At 41.7% G+C, this 17,223-nt stretch overlaps 3 protein-coding genes across 3 annotated transcripts in view; 1 reads left to right on the top strand and 2 right to left on the bottom strand.

The window, feature by feature from the left end:
• alkbh8 (alkB homolog 8, tRNA methyltransferase) overlaps positions 1 to 4,636 on the bottom strand; it is a 7,976-nt gene extending 3,340 nt beyond the window's left edge. Inside the window, exons 1-7 of the mRNA XM_031860514.1 lie at positions 4,473 to 4,636; positions 3,842 to 3,975; positions 3,643 to 3,743; positions 3,310 to 3,441; positions 2,983 to 3,078; positions 2,617 to 2,721; positions 1,733 to 1,803 (exon numbers count right to left, since the gene is read on the bottom strand). Of these exons, the coding sequence (XP_031716374.1) occupies positions 1,733 to 1,803; positions 2,617 to 2,721; positions 2,983 to 3,078; positions 3,310 to 3,441; positions 3,643 to 3,743; positions 3,842 to 3,975; positions 4,473 to 4,610 (777 nt within the window). The 5' untranslated portion in view covers positions 4,611 to 4,636. The remainder of the gene's footprint in view (positions 1 to 1,732; positions 1,804 to 2,616; positions 2,722 to 2,982; positions 3,079 to 3,309; positions 3,442 to 3,642; positions 3,744 to 3,841; positions 3,976 to 4,472) is intronic.
• Positions 4,637 to 8,009: 3,373 nt separating this feature from the next.
• On the bottom strand, positions 8,010 to 17,009 carry kbtbd3 (kelch repeat and BTB (POZ) domain containing 3). The gene is made up of 10 exons (XM_031861380.1): positions 16,651 to 17,009; positions 16,111 to 16,361; positions 15,841 to 16,006; positions 14,839 to 15,021; positions 14,017 to 14,190; positions 13,618 to 13,908; positions 12,914 to 13,156; positions 12,503 to 12,793; positions 12,200 to 12,349; positions 8,010 to 11,958 (listed from the first exon to the last, which is right to left on the bottom strand). Exons 2-10 carry the CDS (start codon positions 16,359 to 16,361, stop codon positions 11,836 to 11,838), a joined length of 1,872 nt encoding a protein of 623 aa, XP_031717240.1. The 5' UTR covers positions 16,651 to 17,009; the 3' UTR covers positions 8,010 to 11,835.
• On the top strand, positions 9,347 to 10,756 carry sln (sarcolipin). Its single transcript, XM_031861382.1, has 2 exons — positions 9,347 to 9,538; positions 9,958 to 10,756. Exon 2 carries the CDS (start codon positions 10,062 to 10,064, stop codon positions 10,155 to 10,157), a length of 96 nt encoding a protein of 31 aa, XP_031717242.1. The 5' UTR covers positions 9,347 to 9,538; positions 9,958 to 10,061; the 3' UTR covers positions 10,158 to 10,756.
• Positions 17,010 to 17,223: the final 214 nt, after the last annotated feature.

Genomic DNA, 17,223 nt, shown 5'->3' with positions numbered 1-17,223 from the left:
ACACACACACACACACACACACACACACACACACACACACACACACTCCACCTGCTCTCTCTCACTAACAACCAGCAGAATCATCTCCACCCGTTGGTGTTTGATCCTGATGGTTCCTTACAGCATGAGCTCTGCTGGGAAATCACATCTACACAATTTAAACTGCATCGCTCCGACTACTGACAGCAGGAAAATTGGATTTTGTGAAGTAGAGCGGTAAGAGAGAGAGAGAGAGAGTGGGGGGGGGGGGGGGAGAAGAGAAGAGAAAGAGAGAGTTTGTGTATGATTGTGAGAGAGCTATGTACATACAACACCAGCAAATTTTCTGAACTTGAAACCACAACTGAAATCTCTCACACACAGACAGAGAGAGACACACACACACACACACACACACACACACACACACACACACACACACACACACACACACACACACACACACACACACACACCTGTGCTATTCCCATCTGGGGAGTATTGGCCAATCAATGAAACTGGTGGAATGTGACTAAATCGATGGTGATGCAGCCAGTTACACTTTACTACAAGACTATTCATTAATCAGTCTCACATGCACCTACACACACACACACACACCTATCAACATTGCTTTATTTCTTCTCTCTCACTGAAAACACAAACAAGCTCAATAAACCTGTAAAGTTCAACACTGTTTCATATATTTAACTGCAGACAATCAGGTGGCTGGCTGAAAGGGACATTTGATGATGCACTAAAGCATTTGATCACAGCTGGATTAACTTGTTACACCCACAGATTAAAGAAATAACAACAAAACCAGAGTAAATAAGACTTTGACTCAAAATCTCCAGGACAATGGATTAATCATGCGTACCCGCGTGTGTACCATATTCATTGTGCAGACGTCTTTCTTCTCGATATTGCACCCGATATACAACATTTACGGTACACTTTTTGTTGCTTAAAATCTCCACTGAAGAGTTAGGACAACGAACACACTGCGCTACACACACGTCTGTCAGTCTGTGTGTATGTGTGTGTGTGTGTGAGAGAGACAGACAACAGCTGATTGTTAATAGAGCCCCTGCCTTCCAGACAAGCAGGGACAGATGGGCGTTCATCTACAACAGTCGTCCTGCAGAGACTAAATCAGCATCCCAGCACCGTGCGACACCATCTCGTCACACCTTGAATAGTCAAGGACAAAGCAAAACTGATTAAAAAGGGAAATCTGGTTTTCTTCTGTTCATTAATTGTTCACAAAATGCCCCACAACCAGGGAGACGCCTCTGAAAGAGTCGTTAGCTACATTCTGTATCAATTGAAGGCCGCAGTGAGCAGGAGATTATGAGATGTTGCAAGCAAGGTGACACAATGTTCTCAGTAAAATCACAAGGACATAGAATCCAAACATACTGTTGCACACACTCATCTCTGAGAGTGGTGCCCCCTGAGACAGATGAATCACACTGGTCACGGGTAATATGATTGATCGAACCCCAACACAAAGAGGCGTACAAACAGAAGCTTTATATATATCCATTTAAACCCACTTTCTAACTTTGCGTCATTGATGAATGCACCTTGAGCTCCAGTGGTCGATACTGGCTCCACAAGCTGATGGATGTATCGTATAGTTGGGGTGAGTTACCAACCCACGGGGCTGTGGGGAGTATTTCTCTCAACACTGCTAGCTGGAGTTTGCGAAAAAAGTTTAAAATCACAAAGTGATGGACTGACTTCTCACCTTTGCTCCAAGGCTCAGAGACAGGATGGCGTCCTCAAAAGCAGAGTGAGTGTCCACGTGAGGAGGAATGCCTGGAAATATCATAAAGTGTACATTTTAATAGTTATACTGGTCAAAATGTATCATGGGTCTTTAAAAATATAAAAGTGCTGAGTTTCAACTTGTTTGTTGAATTTCTGACAGACACCATTGATGTTAGTCATAAATTACACTCAAATCATTTTGACATTTAATGCTACATTCAAGCATAATTAATTACCTTTCCTTTAAGGTCTATAAGGCTCTAAGATGTTTGCCAGTACTGCAAATATATTAACAGACAACTGACAGGAAGCAGAAACTTTCATCATCCCTCATCGATGCATTTTGGAGAGGTTCTGCTGCCACCTTGTGGTATAAGTCAGTAAAATCCAAACGTGTGCCTATATTTTGTGGTTCTGGAAACCCAGTAAGTCTACTTCCAGTTTCCACGAGTCTTTAATTGATGTCTTCACCACATAAAGTGCAGCTGCAGCATCTCAAACCTACAAACATCTTTCTATGGTTGTCACAGCTCTCTGCAGTGTCCCCTTGCTACTCCATGTCTGTTTTAAACCTCTGCAGCTCAGAAGATAATATAGTTTTGATTCAGTGTTGATTAATCATCCAGAGAATCAGTTATCCAACTAAATATTGATTCCTGAACTGCACCAAGGTGGAAGAATTGATATTTTTGTGATTTATTAATGGGTACAAACCATTTTCATTTTAATAATGTTGCTTATTTGTTGTGCTTTGAATAGCTGTCATTTTCTCCACATGTAGTCAGACATATGTACATGATAACCTCTGAAACGTATCTTAGTTGGTGAGTCATCATTGGAGACATGACTGGAAAATCTCACCCTGTCCAGACTCATACTGGTTGACAGTCAGCTGGTCTGACAGGATGTCGACGTGTTTGTTCTTCACACACCGCTCCAGAACAGCTAGACACTCCTGAGGAATACCTGGACACACACACACACACACACACACACACACACACACACACACACACACACACACACAAGCAGAAGGAATCAAAATGTAGCATCTTGTTGCTCACTATCCAATACATGAGATATAGGTGAAAATAGAAATATAGAGATTAAATCTACCAACAGAGCCCAAAAATATCAATAGATGATTTTAAGTGATGTATTGGCCAAAACAGTAAAAATACTTAAAATTTAAATATTTCAATTTTTTTGTTATTAATGGATGCTTACCTGCAGCCAATGGCTTGTCCTTATCCACGTTGTTGTTGTCGTAGCGAAACTCAAAGCCATAATGTTTGACTCTTCTATGCTTCAGAGCTTTTTGAGCTAAAACACATAAGAATGAAATTAGCAAATAAGGTCCAAATTCTTGTATTTCTTATCCGAATTGTACACAACAGTTGTGTACATTAAACTGGATTCATTAAGGCTCTGTCATCTGACTAATACTCAGCTTTATGACAAGATTGAATCAAGTTCCTGGGTGATCATGAGAAGTTCTACATAGCAACTTAACTTAAGAAACAAACACAGACAGCAAATTACACAGCCCCTCACCAGTGACATCATCATTAGTGGACGACCAGTCGACAGCAGCGAGCAGCAGAGCCTCTTCCTCCGGAGACACAAAATCCTCCACCAACACTAATCCATCAGGCAAAGGAACGGACACCTCCTCCTGACAGGTTACTACAGACACACAAACAGAACATACAGTGAGGATCACACTACTGTTTCTTATTAGACTAGATATCCAGCGCATGAAGCACACAAACTTCAGCTATCCAACTTACTGTTAAAATATGAGGTAAACAATGCTTCAAATGAGTGTAGCAGATCTGACAGTATTTTAGGCTCGCGTCTGTAGGTGTCAATGTTTAAGTCAAGTACCTGAGTCGACATAACTGAGGTAGAGTGTGACGCTGTTCTCTCCGCATTGAAGCTTTTCCCCATTGAGGTGGGTGTGGGCTTTCCGAGCACTCTCTTCAGATCTGGAAACAAGATCACAAAAACAACGGTGTGAGTTTCTTCCAGAGAGGTGAAAGCAATTAACTTGTGTCATATAGTATTTTCAGCCCAGCACCTGTACCTGTACGTGACAAAAGCATAAGGCTTGTGAGGGTGCATGATCAGTGTCTCCACCTCTCCCATCTCGTTCAGCGCTGCAGACAGCTCCTCTCGACTAACTCCGTTCCCCAGGCCACCATTAGCCACCACCAAGCTCTGTGGAACAGACAAGAGGTTGACTGGTTGATTCTATAGAGACCAGTTTAACAACATAAACAATTTGAAAGATGACATCCAAAACAGGCTAATCACTGTTTGAACCCTACACCTCAAGAATCAATGGCTTCTTCCACCAGGCTGTCAGTCTGATAAACACCTAAACAGACTATTTATTATTATTATTATTTCCTAATAATACATCCAAACAGCCCAAGACACACGTACATTGTATTCCCATTGTATTAAACCGCTATTGTTTTCTTATAAACGACAGAAAACAGTAGATACAAGCTAATATTAAAGTTATACCTGCAAATTAGCTAGCCAGCCAACAGCGTGCATTCTTTCATTCAACTCACTTAAACTGAAAAACAACTTTGAATTGTGAATCTAATAGCTGTAAATATTTAAAATAAGTAGCTCGAAGAGGCTAAATGTTAGCTAGCTCTCTCTTCGCTGCCACTTCCTGTATATGAATATTTATTTTGTGTTACCTTGGTAGGCTGCGGTGCTGTACTGATGCCTTCATGTTTCAGCAAAGTGTGACTGGCTTTTAACTGTTTACGAAGAACTTTTCTGTCCTCTTTACTCCTTCTGACAGCTTCCATGTTGTTTCCCACACTAGCTTCCATGGTACGTCCGTGTATTTTGTCCGGGTGCAACAAGCATCAAACACTGACGGTTCCCGACGATTCTCATCCCAGGAGAGCAGAGCCACCATGCACAGGTGGCTCCTTTGAAACCCTTCTCAGACAAAGCACAATGGCAACTGATACCATTAACAATGGCTGTGTTCCAACAGTTGCAATGTGATGCAACAATTAATTGTAGGCATATACATTTGGCAGCCTAAAATGTTAACTGTTTCACTCTACATTTTCCTCTGGTTGTGTGCCCTGCTATAATGTGAGTTCAGACCACCAAAATAAGGAAAGAAAGTCTATCTTTGTTACTCAGTAGTATGTCCAGTGAGATTACTGTACATTCCATGGGTAGACTAATAGTCTAACACTGGTATTAATGTCCTAGTGTAGGCTATAACATCCCAGCAGGGACATATTGATCTGTTGTTGTATATATCTATATCGAGCTAATGATTGAATACCTCTTGCTCTTTTAGTGTAAGCCTCCCTTCTCTTTTCTCTTCTAAGATACCCATTTTTTCCACTTGGTATCTAAGGCTTACTAACATCCAGTGTTTTGCCCTGCGCTCCATTATATAGGACCTGAACCCTGAAGGCAAATCCATGCTGCATGCCTTCCTAATCTCCTAACAAAAGACAGACAGAATTGCCCCAGGGATCATTCTATAGGCCCCACTAACTTGATACTATGGGATAAAAATATAAGTATACAGGATGACTATCTTGGGTAGACTGTTTTGCATTCCATTTTCATCCATGTCATTCATCCATCATCAGACCGGACTCAAATTCTGGCAACTGAGGATAATCTTGTGTTACATGAGAACAAAAGAGTATCACAATAGGCTAGCTGGCTAATTCTAATGCATCCTTTTCAACAAAACACATTACCCTACACATCAGGGCAGATGCTGATCAGATACAACCAGTGATTTACGTTCAGACATGTTTCTAAATTGTAATTGATGTATTCTGTCTATTGTTTTGATTTTTTTGCCCTGATTTCTGCTCTCTGTCTGCTTCCTCCCTCACAGGAGCCAATTAGCTCAGATCCTGCATTTGAATTCCTCTACAGTCAAATCAATGACTCCACAGCCCCTTTGGGTGTGAGTATGTGTTCCAGCATGCATGTATGTGTTCGTGAGCATTAAACTTTTGTGCGTCAGTGTGTGCGATTATACACGGGTGTGTGTAGTGTAATGAAGCCCCCACCTGTCCTCAGCCATCTCAGTAATTACAGTGCCAGGCTAAACTCTGGCCAGTGGGAACCCTTCATTGTTTTATCAGCATGCTCAGTTTAGTCTCCAAAACAGCAGCTGGTCAGACAGGAGACTGTGGCTGCCCTCTCCAACACCATTACAATGCTCTGCCCCATCTTGTTTTTCCAAACAGTCAAATAAATAAAGAATATAAATAGTCTTCTCTCCGTTGTGTGTGTTGGATGATGCCTAGAGACTTCAGTCACGTACACCCTTGCTGGGAGATTAATCAGCAGCAAAGCTTTATCCCTTGCTGCAATTTCTTAGCATTCACAACACACACATTTTTATCCAGCGAACACGATAATGAAAACACAGGGGAAAGACATTAATCAATTCTTTGTCTGATGACAATTTTGTTGCAATCCATTACTCTGAGTCAGTCTGACTTCCCAACTGTCTTGTCGTAGGAAAAAACGATCTCACTAATAGCTCAATTAAGTAGCTGCTGTGGAGTTTTCAAACACATAATTTTCCTCAGCGCATGAAGTAGTTACTTGTACTTGAAAATGTTCATTTTATCAGAGCACTTAAAGAACGTCTCATACAAGCTGGCTTAAAAACTGAGGTGCAGGTCATTTTTTGACATTGGAAACAGAAGTCCACTAAGTATCTGATGAATGATCCATCTGCTATTAAAGACCATGGACTATGTGGTAAGATTTGTTTCTCAACTGCTGTTTCAGACGAAAAGCATCTTATAATAAATCTAATTTCAATAATATATTTCAGAGTTGGTCAGCCATGAACTTGTGATCAATGAGTGTCAGCATTCTACAAAGTGGAAATATCTGTTTCAGGTTATGAACATGAGATTAGGATGATATTTCCCTTGCCAGTGCTGAAGAGCTGCTTCACCTTACACTTCAGCCAAGTTCTTAAAAATCAGGGTAATGGTGAGAACTAGAGTGGAACCACTTGTGTACCCAGAGGCATGCCATTACCCTTTGTAGGGCCAGTAGCCAGAGGCCAAACTCCTGTTACTGGCATCTTTGTATTCTGATTAGCTGCAGACTGCATGACGGAGATGGACAGATTGCTTTTTGAAATAGTTATTCAGTTCTATCGGGACTATATGCAAGCAGATATCGGTCGTTGGAAAAGGATAACAGTCATAAAAACTATGGCAATGAAACCGGTAAAAGTACAGAAATATATCAGCCAAAATCCCTCACGGTTTTTTTTCATTGTTCTTTCATGTTCTCTTTCCAGAGAGGAAAATATTTTCGGGACATGGTCATTAGGTCCAATCTTATTCAAAAGGAAATATGACTGATATGCGACCAGGTCATTTTACCCAGGTTTGTCTGGCATTACAGATACCAACAAGAGAATACATATCATGCTGTAGCACTGAAGAATGTACAGATCCATCTATTCACTGACTAACTGGCAGCTACAATGGATATGAGACAGACAGAAGTTATGAGTTGAGGTCTTTGGCAGCAGATCTGAGGTTCAGACATAATATTACAACCGGCCTAAAGTATAAACAGTCCTGAGCCTTGTGTTTGCTGCCTGTATCATCTCTCTGTCAGGATCACAGTCAGCTCAGAGGAATTCCTGTCTCTCCTCGCCAGCAGGCGTTTAGCTTTGCATAAAGACTAAAAGCAAAACCTCATCTTGTTCATTTTTCTATGGATTAAACATGCTACAACATGTTAAGCATTTGACTTGCTGTATCCCCGTTGCTTCCCATCATTTATGCTAAGCTAATTGTCGCCTGGCATTAATTGATTGTTGATATTTTTGGTATTATAGATGATTTGATTTGTCTTTTTCATTCACAGCTGATAACCATGAAATTCTCACCAAACTTCACTGGTAATAAACAGTAGTCGTATTGCATGCACGTACACCCACACACATAGCGTCCCAGAATGTGTGGAATGGTGTCTCTGAGGCCTTGTTGACACCCCTCCGTCCCTCCACTGATTTAGAGGGTAACCCTGCCAGTACTTTTCTATCTTAAACACACACAGCTGTCAGAGTGGGCCATGGTCCACCCTGCACAGAGATGCCTGCACACCTCGCCCTGCTTTATTCAATCACCCCGGCGCTGGATCTCCATGACAATGGGAATCCCTGGGTCAAATAGCTATTGGTTTGACATTGGCAGGGCAGCAGGGGGATAAAATAGCAGACGTTTTGATCTTTTAAATCCTCTGGAAAGACCTTGGAATCCTGTGATGGAGAGGTTCAAGGGAGCCAAGCTCATACACACTTTGTCCTGCTGTGACCCCTCTGTGTGTACGGAAGGTGTGTCAAGGGGGTTTAACATTAGATCAAAGATAACACGGTTTTAAGCAGCTGTCAAGTGTGAGATGAACTGAGAGGTTCACTGTGGTGAACTGTCAAAATCCCTTTCTTAGCACCAGCGTAGAAGGGAGAGTGTAAAAGAACAATGGTTATACATTACCACAAGAGAGAGAAAAACACTTTACTATCAACATCTATTTAAAGGAATAGTTTTGGCAAATACACTTTTTTGCTTTCTGGCGGATGAATTAGATGAGAGGATTGACAGCACTCTCTTGACCTCACAGTAAACAGCCAGCAGGTGGTTATCTTTGTTCAGCATAAAGACTGGAAGCAGGGGGAAACAGCTAACCTGGATTTGTCCAAAGGTGGCAACATCTGCTGTCTAATTAACACGTTGTATCTTAGTTGTTTAATGTCATTGCAGTCAGTACTGGTAGCTCAGTAGTTTTCAGTTCATTTAGGTCAAGAAATAGAATTACCAAACAAAAATACTAAAGGGATGAGGGTTATCTGTCATTGTCAATTACAAAAAGGGTCGTGCTCTCCATAGCGTGCCACTCTCCTCTGTTCTTTCTTTTCTGTCACCAACAGGCTGGCCTATACAATAAGTCCCACCCTCTTGAGAATGGCCCTACACATCCTTTTATTGTCTTTCCTGGCTGGTAGGTGTCATCCAGCAGTCACAGAGAATAGTGAAAGTAACTCAAGTGCAGTGGCATGATATTACGTATTAAAGTATCTAAATAACTAAGGGAGGAATTAACCTTTCCTTTTTCCTCTTTGACTTGCCAGACAGCATGATAAACTGTGGTATCAACTGGATTTAAATCTACATGCCTCCAATGTTGCATTTTGGAGAGGTCACTCGGTTATTGTTCTTTGCCCCTGTGCATAGCTCATACCCAGCTACAGATACTGTTTCAGTTTCCCATATCCATCAGAAGACATGGATATTGTGTTTGGAACAACTGTAATCCACCTAGTATCTGCAATAATGTTTTATAAATAACCCTGAGTCCCTCCACTGTTGTGTGTCTCTGTGTAAGAGGGAGACTCTGTATGGTTATAGATGGAAAACACCAGTGGATGATATTGTGGAAAGTAAGACACTCTATTGGTTGTTTAGTTGCTGCGTGACATCAGTCCGGTTGTATGTGAAACATGGGCGGTCCGCTAGGGTGACTACTTTAGGACCGGGCCCTTCCCCTGGCCACCGAAGACAGCTGGACAACAGCAAGAAGATCAGCTGCTAACAGATACTACAGAGAAGAAGTGCCACAATAGAATTGTCAGCGAGAAGACAAGCTATCAGAGATCAAGTACTACTGGAGCGCATGAGAACGTCTGCTTTCTCCTCTTCCTGCTCATAGTGAGATTGCTGCCAAAAAAGGAAAGGTAACAGTTCACCGGCTACATCTGATTTTGAAAATGCAACGGGTGCAAAGGGGCTTGTATCTATTTTTTTCATACACCAATAACTTTCCCATACAGTACTTTCTAACCTGATCACATGTATGATAGTGTATTATTGAGTATACTTTGCTGGTGTGTGCGTCATCTCCCATGTCTTTATATAAGGGCGTATTGTTGGCCCCTCTCCCTGTTGAGTGATGGAACAGATGGAACGACCCGCCTAAGAAGTGTCTGATCCCTCTAATCTATGATAACAAACATGCACACGCAAAACACAGCACATGTGCCACTGTAGGCACACATACACTTATATATATATATATATTTTTACCACCATACTATTTGCCTTGGTAATACCTTAATTATATGTTTCATTGCTCATATCTCTCTACACTTCTCAGGTCCAGGACCAGCCTCAGCTCTATAAAAAACACTCAACATCTGCACCCTTCGTATTTGTCTGCTTCTTTCCTCCCCTCCTCCTCTTCTCGGGTGTGATACCACCATGGACCGCTCGGTACAGGAGCTGTTCCTCAACTTCATGATCGTCTTAATCACTGTGCTGCTGATGTGGCTGCTGGTGAAAGCGTACCAGGCCTAAACCATGGAGCAACAAGAGACGAGATGAACGGGAGGAAGAGGAGACAGAGAGATGTGTGTGGAAGGAAGCCAGCCTGATTATTGTAGGACTTTGATTATTCTTCAGACACAGTGTTTACATCTTTTCATTCTTTTTTTTTAGTCTGGTCCAGAGCTCAAGTAGCGATGCGATGTCTAAAATCATGTGATTGCTTCAGACAGATTGTCATTTAAAAACTAATCTTAGATCAGAATTTGTTTTGAGATGTGTTTTGAAAGTGGCCTTGAATATTTGGCAAGAGCCAAAGGGGAAGTCACAGTAGAGATGGGAGGGTGAATAAAAATAAATAAACAGGGGTTTTAAAGTGACAGCTATGATACACAGTAATGCCACATAAACAGCAGTACAGCATCCCATGTGGCATTCCTGTGACAATGATACATGAACCATGCTGTTGAGTCTATTGTTCTGTTTTTACTAAGTGATGAAAGTATCTATGCAGACATTATATCTACTCAAAGAAGAAGACATCTACACAAATAAGGAAGCATTATGTTTATGTTCACTTCTTGCCATTAAACAGTCTTTCATTTGTTGGATTAGTTTTCTGTTTCATAACACAAATGTACTTTGCATTTATGATTTACACCGTGACGCCCTTTTCTCCTCCTGCTCTCTGAAATGTTAAGCATTTGTGTTCTTTGAAGCTACAGAGTGTTTCTCTGTGACAGTTGCACATTTTCATCAAAGCAGTTACTGAAGCTTATCAGGAGATTTGTGGATTGATCACATGTAGAATTATACATCATGAGAGGAGAAACAGGGCATGCATGGATACATGGCAGTCGGAAACAGAATATATGCAAGTAGTTTAAAATGAAAATCCACCCAGATCATTTACACAGCATTGCCATTCAATTATTTATTATTATGTATGAGCAGGTCTTCATCAGCTAAAACAAAGGACGAATCAGGAAAATAACAGGGAGTCCTAATGACATAGAATATAACACAAACCCATAATAGGACCATTTTCTAAAAATATTACCATCTTGTGAAGCACATTTAGTTGAAAGGGACGTATACGTGTTTGTGTAATTTTGCCAAAACAAAGTTATTTGATCCATTCATGATGCAAATACCCCAAATGCAGGAAAATAACACTGAATTCCTCATGAAGGCTGTGTAAATGGAGCTTCAAAACTGTTAGATAAAGTATTATTTTCTATGTTCTAGCTGTAGGAGAGCTGATAAGTGTACAGATACTGTGAGTTATTTTTCTGGGGAATTCTCCTTTTCATACAAAGCAGGAAAAAAAAATATTCAGTTACTAAAATAGGATTTCTAAAATAGTCTTCTACTCTATAGGGTTCCTCCATGGGAGAGACCACATTTTGAATGACACAACAGAGACCCTATGACAGCAGGTGCTTCACACATACAAAGTTAAGGATTAAAGCCTTTAAATAAACAAAAACAATAAAAGAAATATCTGGCTTAGGTGCTCTTGGGATGTGAAGATGTGTGAGTGATGCGGTGATAGTCACAGATTGTCATTCTCTCAGTCAGCTGTCTGTCGTGCACAGAGGGTTGAAAGCCTCAAAGGGAGACTCATGGGTACTTGCTTACATCAGTGACACATGTAACACACACATGTATATCTACTCACATGTTTTCATGAGTGGGTGTCTGCTGTGTATCAAGCAGTGTCACCCCATGGGTCTTTGTATCTGTTGAAGCTGATTAGCTGGCAGTGGAACTCAGTGAGTGCTCTGGGCATGGGAGTCACTTCCTCCCATTGGTTTCTCTCACTGTGGTACACCTATACACAAGAAAACAGACAGATCTTAGATGATGAATACCCTCTGTTTGTCTTTGCAATGGGATTACTTTGATGCTAATGTTTCTCTGGTGAGCTACTGATCACGTCTTCAAGGCCTCTTAAAAATAAAGAGACATTTTGCCATCAAGTGGCCTCCACTTTCAGCTCAGGAAAAACTTGGACCACCCCCTTTAGCCAATAAAAGTCAAAGTAGCTACTCTGGATAAAAAAGTTCTCGTACCTGAACTTCATCGGTGATCTCGTCAGGTGAATAGTCTCCACCCAGGATATAGATTCTGTCTCTCATACCAACCGCTCCAGCATTGAACCCAGCACACTCAAATGACCCTTCACCCTTCCACACGCAGGTCTCTGGACAAAAACTGTAGACCTGGATGTAGAAAAATAATCGAATTTTGAAGTCCGAATTTAACAATAAACCTGCTCAGAAAACGTAAACAACATAACCCTTTGTTAATGCCTTCACACTACAATGCAATGACTGACAACTCATGCATTCATCAGTGCCAATCTGATGGCTCACTTTGTAAGTGGAGAGGTCACAGAGGTGCAGTGTATTATGAATCGACACCGCCTTGACCAGTGTAGCATGGAAGAACTGGCCAAACTCTGCCACCAGGCGGCTCCACTGGTCCTGCTGGGTGTCGTAGCGGAAGAAGCAGTCCAGCGAGGGGTTGAAGGAGTCTGTGAGCTCCACCTCTGAGCCCAGTGTATAGATAACACTTCCACAAGCACTGGCCTCAGGGTAGAAGATGGCAGTGGGCAGCGGGCTGACTGAGCACCAGGTCTGGATCAGAGGGTTATAATACTCCACCTACAATACATGATAGAAAAGAGCCGTGTTTAAACTGCACATTAACAAAAAATCCACAGTTAATAGTCTAGCAATAAAAGGAAATCTTCACCCAATTGTATATAAAGGAAACACTGTTACCTCCAGCAGACTGGGAGCTCCCCTTCTTGATCCTTTGGTCCGTCCTCCAATGACGTACACTCGGTCCAGGCAGGTCACAGCTGTGTGCGTGGTTCTGGGCTTTCGCATGGGAGGCGCACGCGTGCAGGTTAGGGTCACAGGACAGAAACACCAAACCTCGTCCGTGGCGTCGTGGAACGGCTCGGCCACATGGAGACGTATTGCCCGGCAACAGTTCCCCCGGCAACCGCCTGTCACAAACATCTTAGATCCAGTGGAAAGACGATAAGTTGGCGAATTTATTCAACCAAAAAAAAAAAGGAATGGCCCCATTTGTTTGTTGTCCAATTTTACGATTATGCTCCTCCTTTTACATCTTTTCTCTAAAACAGTGATTCCTAACCTGGAGGTCGGGACCAAAGATAAACTCAAGGGTTAAAAGATAATTCAAGGAATAATAGTGTCTTAAAAACAGGTTTCTTCTCTCACTTTTCCTTAATTGTTTTTTATTTCGTGTGAAACAACACTGTTATCGGCATACTTTTACCTCTTGAGGTCTCTAAAACACCTTAAAACAAAACAATCTGGAGAAGAAAACTCACACCCCATGCACACACCAAGGCTATAAGGCTATAACTTGTAATAAGGGGTCACAGGTTGACACACGGTTGGGAACCACTGACTCCAAACAGCAGCAGGACTCGAGGTTCAATCCTAAAACGTACCTTCTCAGCAAAGCTGGTAACGCAGGATCCTGGTGGGTCTGGCATAGCAGCGCCCCCCTCTCCGTGCCCTGTCCCCAGCTCTTTCCACTGGTCTGTTTCCAGACAGTAGCAGAAGGTGTGGCGGATCTCTCCGTTCTCCTCCGTCTTGTGGGTGTAGATGTAGCTCTGTGTGGTGGCTGGCCTGGCGTCAGAGAGCAGGCCGCTGTAATGATCCTGCTTGCTAAGAGCCTCTGAGAGCAGGGCGAGACACGACTTACCATCGCAGAGGAGGGCGTCTGAGTCACGCAGGGTCTGAGAGAGAAGGTGAGGGGGAACATTGTTGAGACAATCACAAGACCTCATTGCTGAATCAGCATTCCAGCAAAAATCCCAAATTCCGCAGATGCAGCGTGCTCATACCTTTAGTACAGGTGCAGGTAAATGGTGGAGTCTGGTCAGAGATAACAAGCCCGGCAGCAGTTTTTGTCTTCTTGAGAGATCATGGCCTGTCCATCTAAGAAGGGACATCACCACGGCCTCCTCACTGGGCACGTTTAGAGCATCTGAACTTAGGCATGCCTCCAACACATTCACCTATAAGAAGCAATGGAAATAGTAAATACTGACTGAGTTCAGGCTGTTTGATGTAGGCAGAATGATAATAAGATCACTTGTCAAATCAAAATCACTTTTTACACTATTATTACTAAGAAAGGGAACAAACTTCAGTGCCAGACTTTATGATTTTCTACATATTGTTGTGGGAACAATGTTATGCCCTTGTGTAGAAATTACATAAATTATGCACACAGTACCGCGTTTTATACATGAACTTGATGAAATTGTTTAAAACCCTTTCTAAATCATAGCCTTTTTTCCTGAGCATGTGGAAGATTTAAAAAAAGGTTAAGATGGCTGAAGCCTTTTGGCAAATGTTGTTGCTATATCTTGTTTTAAAGGCCATTTAAAAGGGATGCTGTCCTTTTTCTCAACTTCCTTCTTATACGGATGCATCATCACGTTATGAATCACGAAGAGTTACAGTTGACTGGTTATGAAATATGATTTGGAGTCGACATGTTAATTACTGAGAATGAGCAAAAACAGATTAAAGTCAATGCTCAGACAGATTGCAGACTCTGCATGCATAGTAGGAATGTCTGAGTTCATTGACAAATAATCTACATTCATCCTTATATACACTAAAATGCCTTCCTTATCGTGTCCTTTCTTAAGCAGCACCTGCATGTCCAGAAAGTCCTGGGTTTTGGAGAGGTCAGAGAAGTTCTGAACCACAAACTCGTTGGCACTTTGGAGGAGGGAGGCAGAGCCGTAGGCCTCAGCGAGGGAGAAGAGGGACAGACAGTTACCAAGATCCATGGTTTCTATCAGGAAGTTGCTGCATGCTCGGGACAATACTGTAACCTGAGAACACAAACAGTACATATTTAAAAATGTTTGTTGTGCTAGTTAAATGACAGCCCTGTACACCCACACATATATTTTCACTTGCTTGATTTGCTTGGGTTGAAGTCTGGTGGAGCTATGCGGGGAATTACATGAGGTCACCAATTCATATAACCATAAAAATAATAAAATTGTTAGTTGTCCAATGCTAATTTGTGCAACAAATGCTAATGAAATACAGTCTGTACATGCCCACACAGTCCAGAGAGGAGGTCTGACAAGTCAAAATAAGTGAAGACATCTGTGAGGTTGTACCATAGGAAAGGAATTCAGCCATCATTCCTTTTGTTATCTACACCTGTGCTTCACTGGGTGTCGCAATATACCAGTATTTACAATAACCCTGACATTTATAAATTATTGATGATGTGACAACATCATGTAAATAATCCAGCACCTCTTGAATCATTTTATATATGCAGCTATGGTTACAGACTCATGTACCATCCCCCTACAGTCGTGTTTTGAGTGTAATATTTCCAAAAATAGAGACGAAATATGAAATAAACAAAGTTAAAGATGACTTTGACTGATGATTTTAAAAAATGAATCAAATTTTCCACAAATATTGTGAATATTGTCAGACTGAATTATTTTAGTCATGACAATCGTGCAGTAAAAATCTTGTGATATTGTTACAGCACTAACTGTAACATGTCAAAATATGAAGAATATGTAACACCCTGTGGCAGATGAGGAGGCACTAGTTATGGCACAAAGTTAGCAAAACAACTGTTTGTTTTAAAGGGAAAAAAGAAAGAATTGTTGTATTTCTACCTGCAGAAAAGAGGCAACCTGAAACAGCATGTCCACATTGCCATCAGTGATGAGTATCTCTCCAGAATAGGCAAAGTCCAAGAAAGAACCCACTGCCACCGGACACTGGTTACCCAGAGTCACTGAACCATCACCGCGCTCTCTCATGTCCACCTCGAACATGGCCCTAAAGACAGAGCAGTTACTATCGATAGACAGATAGATATATAGGTAGGTAGGTAGGTAGGTAGGTAGGTAGTGGAAAGACAGACAGACAGATAGATAGACTACCTGAAGAAATCACTGCATGCTGCAAGGACACAGCGATGGCAGGGAAAACTTTGCTCCTGGACCTTAATGGTGAAGTCAAACATCAAGCCCTGCTCCCTGAATGATCTGAGCACGCCCAGCAGCTGGAGTCCGTGGGACTCCGGCACCCGCAGCAGGGTCCGGCACTCTGGGACTCCATTGCATTGTGAAGTACTGCTGCTGGAGTTGTGGGCATCGGTGATACAGGACGATGACTCTTGAGGTTCATCCATCTTCCCAAATTTTGACAATATATAAAAACAAAAATCAGAGATCAAAATGCATTTCCACAGAATATAGTGAGCCTGAGATAAAGGGGTTCATAATATTAGGCTACAGAAAAAAAAAGTTTAAGGAAAGATCTGGTGTCTATCACAGTCAGTATTGTCACAGTTCAAATACACAGTAGGCTACCTTAGATAATGAATCACTGTTAAAAGTAAAAACACATTGTAGTAATAGAAATACATGTGCAATATATTGGTATGTTGTCTGAAGAAGAACATGCAGTAGGCTACTCACTGTGTCAGCACCTCGGACAGCTCTCTCTTTCTCACGCCATTCTAACTTCCGGAAGCGTGAAATCACGCGACGACTCGTGCGGCTTTTTCTGTGTTAGCGGCTGTATTTGTCGGTAGCATCATATTTACTGAAAGCGCACCGTTGTGTTACTGATATTGAGCTATGTGTCTCTTTTATAAAAAAAAGTGTTGTGTGTGCACGTATGCGGCTCTTTTGTTTGCGGTAGAGGGATGTGCAATGGCAGATGGGAACTGTAGTTCTCTCTTATTTGTAGTTTTACAGGCGGAAAAAATCTCGGCGAGTGTGCTCCTATAGTGTAGCCCAGTCGTTAGAAGTTAAACCGTTAAACGTTGCAGAAATATACAAGAGTTCTCAAATACTACAGACTGTTATAAGCTTTATTTGGGATTTTGCACGCTGTTGCTGTTTGTGTTGATATTTCCTCTGCAGATATCCATTAGTCACTACAAATCCATTGTCAATGTTGCTGTTCTTTATGTTTATATATATACTTTTGGATATACATTTATACATAGTACATGTTTATGCTTACCTCTGTTCTACTTTGTTGTC

The sequence above is a fragment of the Anarrhichthys ocellatus genome, unplaced genomic scaffold, assembly GCF_004355925.1.
Source record: "Anarrhichthys ocellatus isolate YVR2014 unplaced genomic scaffold, GSC_Weel_1.0 scaffold24, whole genome shotgun sequence".
Lineage (NCBI taxonomy): Eukaryota > Metazoa > Chordata > Actinopteri > Perciformes > Anarhichadidae > Anarrhichthys > Anarrhichthys ocellatus.
Note: the sequence above shows the minus strand (reverse complement) of the source record. Positions and strands in the feature narration are given on the sequence as shown.